This window comes from Dama dama, chromosome 14 (assembly GCF_033118175.1).
Source record: "Dama dama isolate Ldn47 chromosome 14, ASM3311817v1, whole genome shotgun sequence".
Lineage (NCBI taxonomy): Eukaryota > Metazoa > Chordata > Mammalia > Artiodactyla > Cervidae > Dama > Dama dama.
Genome location: NC_083694.1, coordinates 48,609,797 through 48,621,891, shown reverse-complemented (window position 1 = coordinate 48,621,891; position 12,095 = coordinate 48,609,797). Strand labels below are relative to the sequence as shown.

The following is a 12,095-nucleotide window of genomic DNA, read 5'->3' as shown; positions in this document are numbered from 1 at the left end:
TTGAATCCCACCTCCCCAAAGGATTGAATTGATTGAGATAAGGTGGTAGTTCCCAGGAGAAGGACAACAGAATTAGAAAACAGATTGCATCAATTTGAGGGACTAGTTAGGTCAGTTTTGTTTCCATTATGCTCAGCACAAATTGGACCTGTTATTCCAGTTTCCATGACCTTGAAAGATAATGACAGATTGAGTATATGCAGCCCGTTGAAAATTTCAAGGGGACGTTAATATTGCTCGAACCTACCTGTAAGACTTGTCTATTCTAAAGCAGGAAGTCTTGTCGGACATGACGTGGGTCAGTGTTCCTGTTCCAGAGCCACCTGCAGTGCTTGTTTATAATGCAGATTTTTGATCCTACCCTCGCTTACTGGTTTAGAATTTGCATACTCAAGTTTTTAAAACCCCTGATTTACTTGTGAGTAAATCTATAGAGGAATGAGCAGAAATGTTAACTTTATGCATTCGCATTATGTATTCGTGGGACAGTTGAACTTTAAGAGTGAGACTTTGAGTCGAATTTATAGGATAAACATAGCCCATTTTCTTGGAATATTCATTTTATTTGACAACTAAGAGAAAAAAATAGAATTTCTCTGATAAGAATGTGTGTTATTTGTATATTAAAACAGGCACAGAGTTGTTAGAATGAAGACTATAAAATGTGCTTAAAACACAGGAATTCAAAGGAATATTAACTTTTCAAAGGAATTGTTAATATAAGTTATGGCTTCACATTCATTTCCTCCTCTGTGGAGTTTAAGATGTACTGCCCTAATTTATACTGGGCTAAGGGCAGCGCAGGAGTTCTTTAACACATTTTAAACAGTCAGAACTGACTTTGAGGAATAATATTTCGAATGTCATATAATCTGTACAAGTTTTTAGAGCCATATATACATATGTAATTTTTAATTAGTGAGGATCTAACTCAGGGACGTTATTAGTAAGTGACCTTCTAATCGCCAAGTAGTGGGCCTAGCTTGAGATTTTTAGTGGGAAAAAAAAAGAATTGGAGGTCTTCCCTGGCAGTCCCGTGTTTAAAACTTCGTACTCTCAGTGCAGGGGGCTCAGGTCCCATCCCTGGTTGGGAAACTAAGATCCTACATGCTGCACAGCATGACCAGAAGATTTAAAAAAAAAAAAATCATTTTACCTGATTAGTTAACACCAGGATGTTAACTGGGCTTTAACTACCAGCTACTGAAGATGTTGAGATGTTTTTTTAAGCCTCTCTGGTGTCTTAGACGGTTAAAAATCTGCCTGCAAGGCAGGAGATTCGGGTTTGCTCCCTGGGTCAGGGAGCTTCCCTGGAGAAGGGCATAGCAACCCATTCCAGTATTCTTGCTTGGAAAATCCATTGGACAGAGAAGCCTGGTGGGCTACAGTCCAGGGGCTCACAAAGAGTCAGATACTACCGAGCCACTAACACTTTCACTTTTCTTTCATTGAAGATGTTGAGAAGTTGGATTGGTTCAAGCCTAGGAAGGCCAAAGGTACTTTTCCCAAGTGGGACAGCATTGAAAAGCCAATTGAATGGGTTATTTGAAAGTTGTGTAAGGACATTTGGTTGGAATTACACAGTTGGATGGTTGTCATAAATGTTTTATATTGAAATGTATGGAGCTGATTGCTTCCTTAGGTCAGAGACCTCTTGGAATTAAAAATATCCAAATCCCGGAAACCTAACTTTGCCGACAGACCTCTGGTGGCTTCAGACACTGTGCTTTTTCACTCTGCTGCACAACCTCACAAGCCCCTCAACATTTCAGTGATGTGTAGGCAATAAGAGTTAAAACTGGTCATGAAGGCTGAAAGACACACTCCGAAATTTTTACTGAGCTGTTTGGTGGAATTGAAGTCATGGTAGATTTTAATGGTTGCAAATCATGCTTTATCATCCTGATTCTGCTTTTTCTTTTTTTTTTTTTTACTGCACTGCGAGGCTTGGGAGATCTTAATTCTCCTGACCAGGGGTTGAATCTGGGCCACAGCAGTGAAAGCCTACAATCCTGACCACTAGGCCACCAGGCCAAGGGAACTCCCCTGATTCTGCCTTTTGAAGTACAAATCTCAAGATGTGTCTGAATTATTTTTTCCTTCTTTTAAATGAAATATTTCTAAGTATGTGCTCTCCTAGATAATTTTAAGAAGACCTTGTTGAGTTTAAAATGAGACATACCCTCTGTGAAATAAGATGAAAATGTAGATAAAGATAGGTGTAATGAGCACTGAGCAGTTTCTGGGTCCATCTGACTGAAAGTATGTACTCTCTGATGGTTGGGTGAGATTAAGCTCTGCTACCGTTAGAGCTATTGAACTGGAATCAGGAGTGAGATGTATTCTGGCATAGTTCACCCAGCAGCTCAGAAGTTGAGTCTTTCTAATATCAGTGTTGTTGTTAACATCATCAATAATGTGGCTGGAGCTAATGAACACTTTGTTTTAGTCAAACTGATTAAATACTAATTTTTTTGGATGGCTTTGTTTTACATTTAAAAAGGAGAGAGATACCATACAGGCCATATTATGATTGTTATCCAGAAAATCTTGTAAGTCCCTGACTTCTTGTTGTTTAGTCACTCAGTCGTGTCCCACTCTTTGCGACCCCATGGACTGTAGCCCGCCAGACTCCTCTGTCCATGGAATTTTCCAGGCAAGAATACTGGAGTGAGTTGTCATTTCCTTCTCCAGGGGAACTTTCTGACCCAGGGATCAAACACAGGTCTCCCACATAGAAGACAGATTCTTTACCATCTGACCCATGAGGAAAGCCCATCCCAAGTTAAATGGAACTTCAGAGAAAGCCTATGATTGAGTTAGACATTGAACCAGGACTTTGATCATAAGAAATAAAAACCTTAAGAGCCATTTACCCTCTTTCTGTTTGTCACTGGGTGCCATGCAACACCAAAAGAAGATGCTTGTAAGCGTTACTTCAGTCAGTTTTCATGCAGTTACTGTTCTTGTATCTAATTTTAGGATTTTAGTTCTACAGTCTGCATTCAGAGCCTACTACATAATATTGAACCCTAAGATTAGGCTTAAATAATTGCCACTTTCCGCTGGGGGTTAAAACCTATTTCTGAGATAGTGATTATCTTTTAAAACAAATCAACTGAAATGGAAATTCAGTCTACTATTCTATTTGAAATATCAAGGTGTTAACTTTCTCTTAATTTTTTGGACATGTTTCTCTAGCCTCTGTATTCTTCTTTTGTTTTGGAGTTGTTTCTGATGGTATATATGATTTTTCAGATTACATGAGAATTAAGCCCCGTATATCAGAGATTTGATTTTTTTAGAGTAGATTTTCCCATGATATATGAGTAAACATTAAAACACTCTCTGCCCCTCCCCACTTACAGAAACGGAAAGTGAAAATGAATTTCGCCCCTTGGATGAAAGGATAGATGAATTTCACCCCAAAGCAACAAGAACCCTTTTTATTGGTAATCTTGAAAAAACCACTACTTACCATGATCTTCGCAACATCTTCCAGCGTTTTGGAGAAATTGTGGTATGTTGGGTTTTTTTTTTTTCTAACAATGAAAACAGTTTTAAATTTTTGTCATAAAACATACAGCAGAAGTGCAGGTTATATTTGGAAAAATGTATTTAGATGGTATAATGAATATTTTTCTCATTTGCCCTATGTGTTTTTAACACCTGCTAAAAGATGATCTGGCAAAACTCATCAGGGACTGCTTTATGTGTGTATGTAAAAATATATATAATTGTCTTTATTTTATTTACATATGTATTTTCCTTTCCACTTTTCTTATCTTTGTCCACTGGATGCTGTTTTAATGCCATCTCTAGTCCTGTGGGTTGAAAGGAAAATCTGGAAGAGAAAAGATGTCTGTAAGAAAGAAGCAGCAGATTAGTATATGGTTCTTTTTATCACAGTGCACATTAGAAGTACCTTGGGAATTATTGGAATGTGGTTGTCGTGCTGGGAGCTTGGTTCTGTTTTGAAGTTTTAATTAGAATCTGTTTAAATTATGCAAACCATTGTTTGATTTAGAGATAGAAGGATTTTTCTGTTCTCCATGATTTAAAACTTGAGTCAAATTATAGTGAAAATAGTTTGGTTACAGCTTTGTATCCTTAGGTATACTGTTTTGTGTTGTGTTTGAAAAAATAGGAAAATTACTTCTGTCTTCCTAGACTTTCTCTAGGACTTCACAGTTAATAATTGTGAAGAAAGTAATATATTTGGACTTTGGAGAGAAAAAAAAAAAATCATTTGAGTAGAAACAGCTATTGTATATCTTTTAGGTTTGTGTTTATGTGATGTCCATTTGTCCATTCTTATGTATACACTAATGCTCTAAGCAAAAGATTCTTAATATTTTTTAATGGCATACCTAGTCTTGTGAATAAAATATTATTTGTGCTTGTGGCTGAACAAAACTTCATCTTTAGGAGCTTGAGACAAGAAATTGAAGTGGTTGGCAGAAGTGGAGCAAAAACAGAGAAGCTATTTAGGGAGAGATACAAATAAAACATTCATCTTTCTTTTCTGATTACTTAAGTTCTCTTATTTTTGTGAGGGTAATGTATACTCTTAATTCCAGCTCTACTGCCTACCTGGATGAGTGACTAGATGCTCAGTTAGCTATCTGGGCTACAGCTTCTTGTGTCTTTAGATCACAGCCTGTTATTTATTTGTTTTTTGGCTTTGCGAGACTATGAATTGATAAAATTTTCAAACATACTTTTATTTGAATGTTGCTGCTACCATAAATTTTGGAGGAGTATAAAAAGTTGGATTTTGGCATGTGGATATATTTTCCTCACCAGGGTTGCTAAAAATGCAATGATTATTGTGTTTTAAGAGCTATGCTTGTCAATAAGGTGGACATGTGAGTATTCCATTTGAAAACTAGTATCTTGTTTGCAGTTGCTCATGACTGTCACTATTTTAATGACATACAAACCTTGGGAACATGGTCTGCTGCTTATTGATAACAGATTATGCTATAACAGAACCTTTTTAGTGAGTCAGCCCACTATTGTTCTTTGGAAAATTTAAATGGAGCTATCTTGAGTTACTACATTCTATGTAATGATGAAAACAGCTTCCGTTTACCATTACTTAGAAAAATTTTGAGTATAAATTATTGCTTTTTTTTTTAAAGGACCCATCAAACAGCTCTTTAAATGCATTACTCATTTTGCTCTGTTTCAGGTTTTGATTATTGGCTTGTGACCCTTAAGGAGGCTTAGATAATCACAATACATAATCTGCAATATATGGCCCAGCTCATTATTGTTTAAGTACAAGTTTTGCCATCCAAGTGTCTGGTTTCTCTGGACCATTTTCATGTGTAAGCCAGGTTTTTTCACTACCTCCTGTAAGTAGGCAGGACCAGAGTGTCAGATGTGACAGCAGGTTTTGAGCATTCCAAAGAAAGGGGGATATTCCTTTGTGTAGAGTGTTTCTTTAGTCCAGGGATGGTGTTCTAATGCATCTTCACAGAGTAGTTTAGATATTTATATAGTCCATTCATTCTGGGTATGAGAGATTATTGCCACATTTATCAGTCACCAGGTTTGATTCAGTTAGATATACTAACAAAGTGAATCTTCTGATTCAGGATTGTATATTTTAAATCACTTTTTGAAAATTTGACTTATCATTGTTATTCTTCCCAGATGCTGTATTTTAAATGGCTTGCCCCCTAATAAGTATTTTAGATATTGCAGAAGGGAATTATTTGTTAAGTTTTCATTAAATAGGCCACCTTTTACTTCTTATCATAAATTTCTCTTAACACAGGTATTATGGATTTAAAATTTTGAGTTTTGAGTTGCATTGCAGTTGCTCTTCTGCAAAGAGCTTCACGTGAGAAGAATTTCATGGTTTGTGACTACAAATGTTGTGTTGAATAGATTTTTAGGCTATTTACAGTTGCATTAAGATGTATAATTGTAACTAAGCAAGTGGTTTGGGGGGAATCTGATTGTTTTGAGAACCATGTAGCTCATATGGACTTGGTTTATTCTGATTTATTTTTTATTGGTATATCACTAAGTGGTATCCATCCATTGTTTTTTTCAGGATATTGATATTAAGAAAGTAAATGGAGTCCCTCAGTATGCATTCTTGCAATACTGTGACATTGCCAGCGTTTGTAAGGCTATTAAAAAGATGGATGGGGAATACCTTGGAAATAATCGTCTCAAGGTAAAGGAATTTATATAAGTTATTGTGCTATTAATATTTCCTGTGTTTTTTTTCCCTCAAGATTTGGAGGTGTTTTCTTTTGGTATATATGATTATTTAAAATTGCATTAGTACCGTTGCTGCTGCTGCTGCTGCTAAGTCGCTTCAGTCGTGTCTGACTCTGTGCGACCCCATAGACAGCAGCCCACCAGGCTCCCCCGTCCCTGGGATTCTCCAGACAAGAATACTGGAGTGGGTTGCCATTTCCTTCTCCAAAATAGTACCGTTAGATAACCATAAAGGTAATAAACTTCTTTGCATCCTCATCCTGTTATACTATAATTTGGATTAATACTCGCTTAGCCAGGCAAGATAAATTTTGTATATGTTTTTGTTTGATTTTAACTTGATGATTCCCACTTGAGGTGGTGGTTTGTTAAAATTCTTACCGAATACAAGTTTTTTCACAATTTTTGTTGTTGAATAATTGGTGGCTTAACTAATAGAAATTTTGCCTTTTGTATTCAGCTGGGATTTGGAAAGAGCATGCCTACAAACTGTGTGTGGTTAGACGGGCTTTCTTCAAATGTGTCAGATCAATATTTAACACGACATTTCTGCCGATATGGGCCTGTGGTAAAGGTAAGTGGGAGGTTTGGGTATGTGGCTTTAAGTTACTTCTGACTTCCTTTCTTTTCATATTCTGTCCTTTAAGACCCAGTTTCTAGTGCTGACTTTTCTTTAGTAACTCATACATTAAAATCCTCTTTTTTCCAAAATTTGATCTAGAAGAGCACTTGATTATGATATGAGTATTTTGAAAAAACTATATTGAACCCATCAAAATGATTAATTTTGGAACCAGTCTGCAAAATACTGTTAAATAGAATGTTGCTTAGGGATTTCTATAATTTTATATCATTAAAATTAGTCTGATTATATAATTATTCACATTCACACTTATATGTAGTGACTAGACTTGATTTTTTAAAAAATGATAATTTTCAAAAACACTCACACAACAGAATATTCATCCAACCAATGTTTGTTGTGTAACATTCACAGACATAATAGGGAAAGGGTCTTTGGACCCCATTTCCATTATGTGAAGGTAAAGATTTTAACTTCTTAAAAGCAGATTTTACATTGTGGGAGGTATGTTGCATAACTTTGACATTTCTTTAAGTGTAACTTTTGTTGTATGGAGAATCAGTTTTTTGGTCTGGTGGTTTTTTGTTGGTACTTACTTTAATATAGGACAGTACTCAGTCAATGTGGAAAAAGAATATAGAAAAACAAAATAAAAACAATATACCTCAGGCCACAATATCCACAAATCTAAACAGTTCCTATGACATTTTGTTGTGTTTTTACTATAACATGCATCATCAGGAAAACCAGTTTTTTTTCTGGAATAAAATATATATATATTTATTCTTGGCAGTGTGTTAGTGACTTAGGATGTTGTTGGGACTAACACAGAATTTTGTTGGGACTGATGTTGTTTTGTTTTTTTACAGGTGGTGTTTGATCGCTTAAAAGGCATGGCCCTGGTTCTTTACAATGAAATTGAATATGCACAAGCAGCTGTAAAAGAGACCAAGGGGAGGAAAATCGGTGGGAATAAAATAAAGGTGTGCAGAATGACTTTAAGCAGAACCAAAACAAAATCATGTTTGGATCCCAGCCTTTTAATGATTGGCATTTTGTTGGCTTACAGCACATCTAGAATATGTCCTCAGTTGTCAAGGGCGATATTACATTTTTTACATTTGGCTACTTAAGGACACAGAGTCTTTTAAAACGTTACCACAGAACCTTCCCTAAAAATCCTCATTTGAGGAAGTGTGCATCCCTACACCCTGGGTTCCTGGTGCTCGCGAGTGAGCTCTCAATGCAGGCTGCACTCCCAGGAGCTCCAAGTGTCAGTCCAGCTTCTTGAATGATCCTCTCTTGATCTTTTTTCCTCTTCTCTTAAAGAGTGGGTAATCACTGAAAGTATGATCTTTTGTCTTAAGTATCTTTATTTAAAAACTTTTGTTCATGAGAGTTTCAAGGAATTTATGCACTTAATAACTCTGATGATTAGATTGAAATTAGTCTTTTTAAAATAAGATATTGATAGATGGTGAATATCATGCTTTAGTGACTTTGAGGCCTCACTGAGTAAAGTTTAAATGTTCTTCCATATTTTATGTTCTAACTGTGGTTCCAGTAAATTTATGCACAAGTTGTTATTGTTTAGTTGCTCATCATATCCAACTCTTTGCAATCCCATAGACTGCAGCACGCCAGGCTTCCCTGTCCTTCACTATCTCCCAGAGTTTGCTCAAACTCATGTCCATTGAGTCAATGATGCCATCCAACCATCTCATCCTCTGTTGTCCCTTTCTCCTCCTGCCTTCAATTTTTCCCAGCATCAAGGTCTTTACAATGAGTCAGTTCTTTGCATCAGGTGGCCAAAGTACTGGAGCTTCTGCACCAGTCCTTCCAATGAATTTTCAGGGTTGGTTTCCTTTTGGATTGACTGGTTTAATCTCCTTGCTGTCCAAGGTACTCTCATCCAGCACCACAGTTTGAAAGCATCAATTCTTCAGCGCTCAGCTTTCTTTATAGTCCAACTCTCATATTCATATATGACTACTGGAAAAACCATAGCTTTGACTAGAAGACCTTTGTTGGCAAAGTGACGTCTCTGCTTTTTAGTACGCTGCCTATGTTTGTTATAGCTTTTCTTCCAAGGAGCAAGCATCTTTTAATTTCATGGCTGCAGTCACCATCTGCAGTGATCTTGGAGCCCAAGAAAATAACGTCTGTCACTGTTTCCATTTTTTCCCATCTATTTGCCATGAAGTGATAGTACCAGATGCCATGATCTTCTTAGTTTTTTGAATGTTGGGTTGTAAGCCTGTTTTTTCACAAGATATTACTAGAGTTAGCTGGTCTGATTATTTAACTGATGGCCTAGAATCCTGATAGGTATGTTTCAGTTTTTGATTTTGCTTTCTCCACTTCTTCAGAAACTTTAAATTATAATTCTTTATCAAGATTTCTGTAGAATTTGAGAGTTTTCAAGTTAAAAAAATAACAGTTTTAGTTATGAGGACTATTTCACTTAAATGAGATTTAAGTTAACGTTTTCTTGAAATTTATCCAGAAGAAGAGTTTTCAAATTTGGTAACACTTTCCATCATTGAAATCTGAAACTTGCATTAAACACCTGCTATTCATTTTTTTTTTTAAGGTGGATTTTGCAAATCGAGAAAGTCAGCTGGCATTTTATCACTGTATGGAAAAATCTGGTCAAGATATTAGAGACTTTTATGAAATGTTAGTGGAAAGAAGGTATGTATTTTAACCTATCAGCATAGCTTGAATTTTAAAATTTCTAGTACATAAAATTTAGATGGCATTAAATTCTGTTTTTCATCCTTTATCGCTACTCTCATTCCCCCCATGCATGGAAACACATTAAAAAAAAGGATTTTTCATGTAGCTCATGGGAGTTGGGTTAACCTTTTTTTGTTTTTTGTTTGTTTGGGGTTAACCTTATCTACATTTTCTCCCTGAGAATACTCATTAAAAGAGTTATTCTTTTCCAGACTATAACTTTATGTATAAATCATCTTGCCTTACACATTTAAATTAAACATGTTGAAATGCTATAGACTATTAAATGCCCAGCCTATTTAGTAATTGACAACATCCAAGTTGTCACCATGTATGAGCTCATAGAATTAATTGAAAGAACAAAGAACTTTCAAAAGACTATCAAGAGCTTTGTTTTAAATTGAGATCTCTTAAATAATTTGTGAATCAGAAAACCAAAGCTGTATTAGTAACTTTAGCTATGTAGAAAGTAAACAATCCTTGGGAATTCCCTGGCCTTCCAGTAGAAGGACTTGCTGTTCTCACTGCCATGGACCTGGTTTCAGTCCCTGATCAGGGAGCTAAGACCCCACAAGCCACATGGCGTGGCACACCTTACTTACCCTTGTCAGTGTTTGCAGTCATGGTTATGTGGTATTTGATGTTTTTCTGCTGCTTGCGGGAATTGTAGGAACCATGGCAGTCCACAGGCGTTTAAGGTGTCACCGTCTAAATCAGGCTAATGCTTAAAATTGCGTCAGAACTGATGATTAATTCTTTTCTAGACCACATATATTAAAACACCCTGACAATGTCACTAGGTTCTTCAAAAGCTGATCACATTTGAAAATGGAAGCTATCATCCATATGATAAAGCTATTTGTCCAAACTTGCCTCTGTGATTAAGCCCCCTAGAATGTTTCTACTAGATTGCCACCCCTGTAGATATGTGTTAGACAAAAGACTATTTGAGAAATGCCTTTAGATACTCAAGTTCAAGTATAAAAGGGTTCTGTGACAAATATGAGGCAAATCCTGATCATGCTCCTGGAAACCTATTGAATGCATCTCCTTATTATTGCCTCTTCTTGCCACTTCATTTTTGTTTAAATCAAAGAAGGTATATATTTCTTTTTCATTTCCTTATGGTGTATAGTGTAATGGTCATTAAATACTTGGGCGGTTTTTTAATGAAAAATGTCCCCTACATCCAAATTTCCAAAAGGTTGAACTTCTAAGGTTTCAGTGGTTTTTCCACTAGTGGATCGGAATCCACGTTCTAAATTTTTCTGTGTGTGTGTGATAAAGAGAAAGAGAATGAACATATGTAAGAACATAGTCTACATATCCTCTATAGGGAGGATTCTCCATCCTCCCCAACCCCGTAATCTGAAGTCATTGTTAATACTTTCAGTTCTTATACGAATTCTTAGCCATAAATGAGTGGAAAATGTGTTGATGATCTAGTGGCACTTAAGACATAAAAATTTCATTCAAATTCTCTGTGTGTATGTTGAATATTTTTCAGAGAACAATGTCTTGTGAGGGTTGGATAATGTTATGTGGGTGTTAATTTTTTAATATTACCACTCAAATTAATTCATTTTACTGGTGATTTGGCTCTGGCTTTGTTCTTTGGTTATTTATCCCTGTTGAATGGAGTTTATCTCTAAGGTAGGAAGCATGAGGGTGTGGGTCTTTACTGTGACACAGTTTTGCCTCATTTGGTTTCAGGTGGCAGTGTTTCTGGAATGCATTCCTTTCATAGAACTTGAGAATCTTTGCCTTCTCCATAGAGTGGAAGGAAGTCATGCCACTCAATAGTTGATTAAGTGAAGGGGGGTAAAAAAATGCTTTACCCCCTAATGACAGTTCAGCTCAAGAAAGCAAGTGATGACTCATTTTCATAGGGCTCTACAGTTTAAAAGTATTTCTTTTATTCCCTTAAATACAGTGTCAGGGAAATAGGGCTGTGACTCTTGTCATGTGTTACTTATGATAGGAATTGACGATCAGATGACTTTGCTGATAAGGTCACAGGCTTCTAAGTGATTGGGCTGGAAGTAAACCCAGTGCATTTAGTTTACCTGCTAGTGCATTGAGTCTTACAGGTTGCCAAAGTGATTCTCAGCACAAATTTATGGGGTCACATTATGCTTTAAATGAATTTCTCACCTACTTATGGTAGTTTGGATATTGTGTAGTCATGGGAACAGCATTCTCTGAAAATCTGACCTTTCAAAGTCCCTCTGGGTCCTGCCAGAGCCTTTTGTACATAGTACTAGTGTGCAGTTTTATTGTCTCTTGCTAGAGTTCCTTGGTGGCAGGAAAACTCATTTCTTTTGGTAGAGTACAAAATCATCATTTATTAAACTGAACAGTGTAACACTAATGTTTACATATATACCTTTGACTTCTGTAACTTTTTTCTTTCACATTTTGGACATAGTTTTAGTTTGCTTATTTTAGAAAATATCTGGAAGCCATTTTTAAGCCTACTTTTAATGCAGGTGGTAAACTTACAGCCATTCTTGGTGTCTTAACCACTTTGTAT

General features: G+C 36.2%; 1 protein-coding gene across 1 annotated transcript in view; it reads left to right on the top strand.

Annotated features, from left to right (window-relative positions):
• Positions 1 to 12,095, top strand: part of SPEN (spen family transcriptional repressor) — an 88,942-nt gene that overhangs the window by 62,783 nt on the left and 14,064 nt on the right. Inside the window, exons 6-10 of the mRNA XM_061160674.1 lie at positions 3,369 to 3,520; positions 6,068 to 6,193; positions 6,701 to 6,814; positions 7,693 to 7,806; positions 9,417 to 9,517. Of these exons, the coding sequence (XP_061016657.1) occupies positions 3,369 to 3,520; positions 6,068 to 6,193; positions 6,701 to 6,814; positions 7,693 to 7,806; positions 9,417 to 9,517 (607 nt within the window). The remainder of the gene's footprint in view (positions 1 to 3,368; positions 3,521 to 6,067; positions 6,194 to 6,700; positions 6,815 to 7,692; positions 7,807 to 9,416; positions 9,518 to 12,095) is intronic.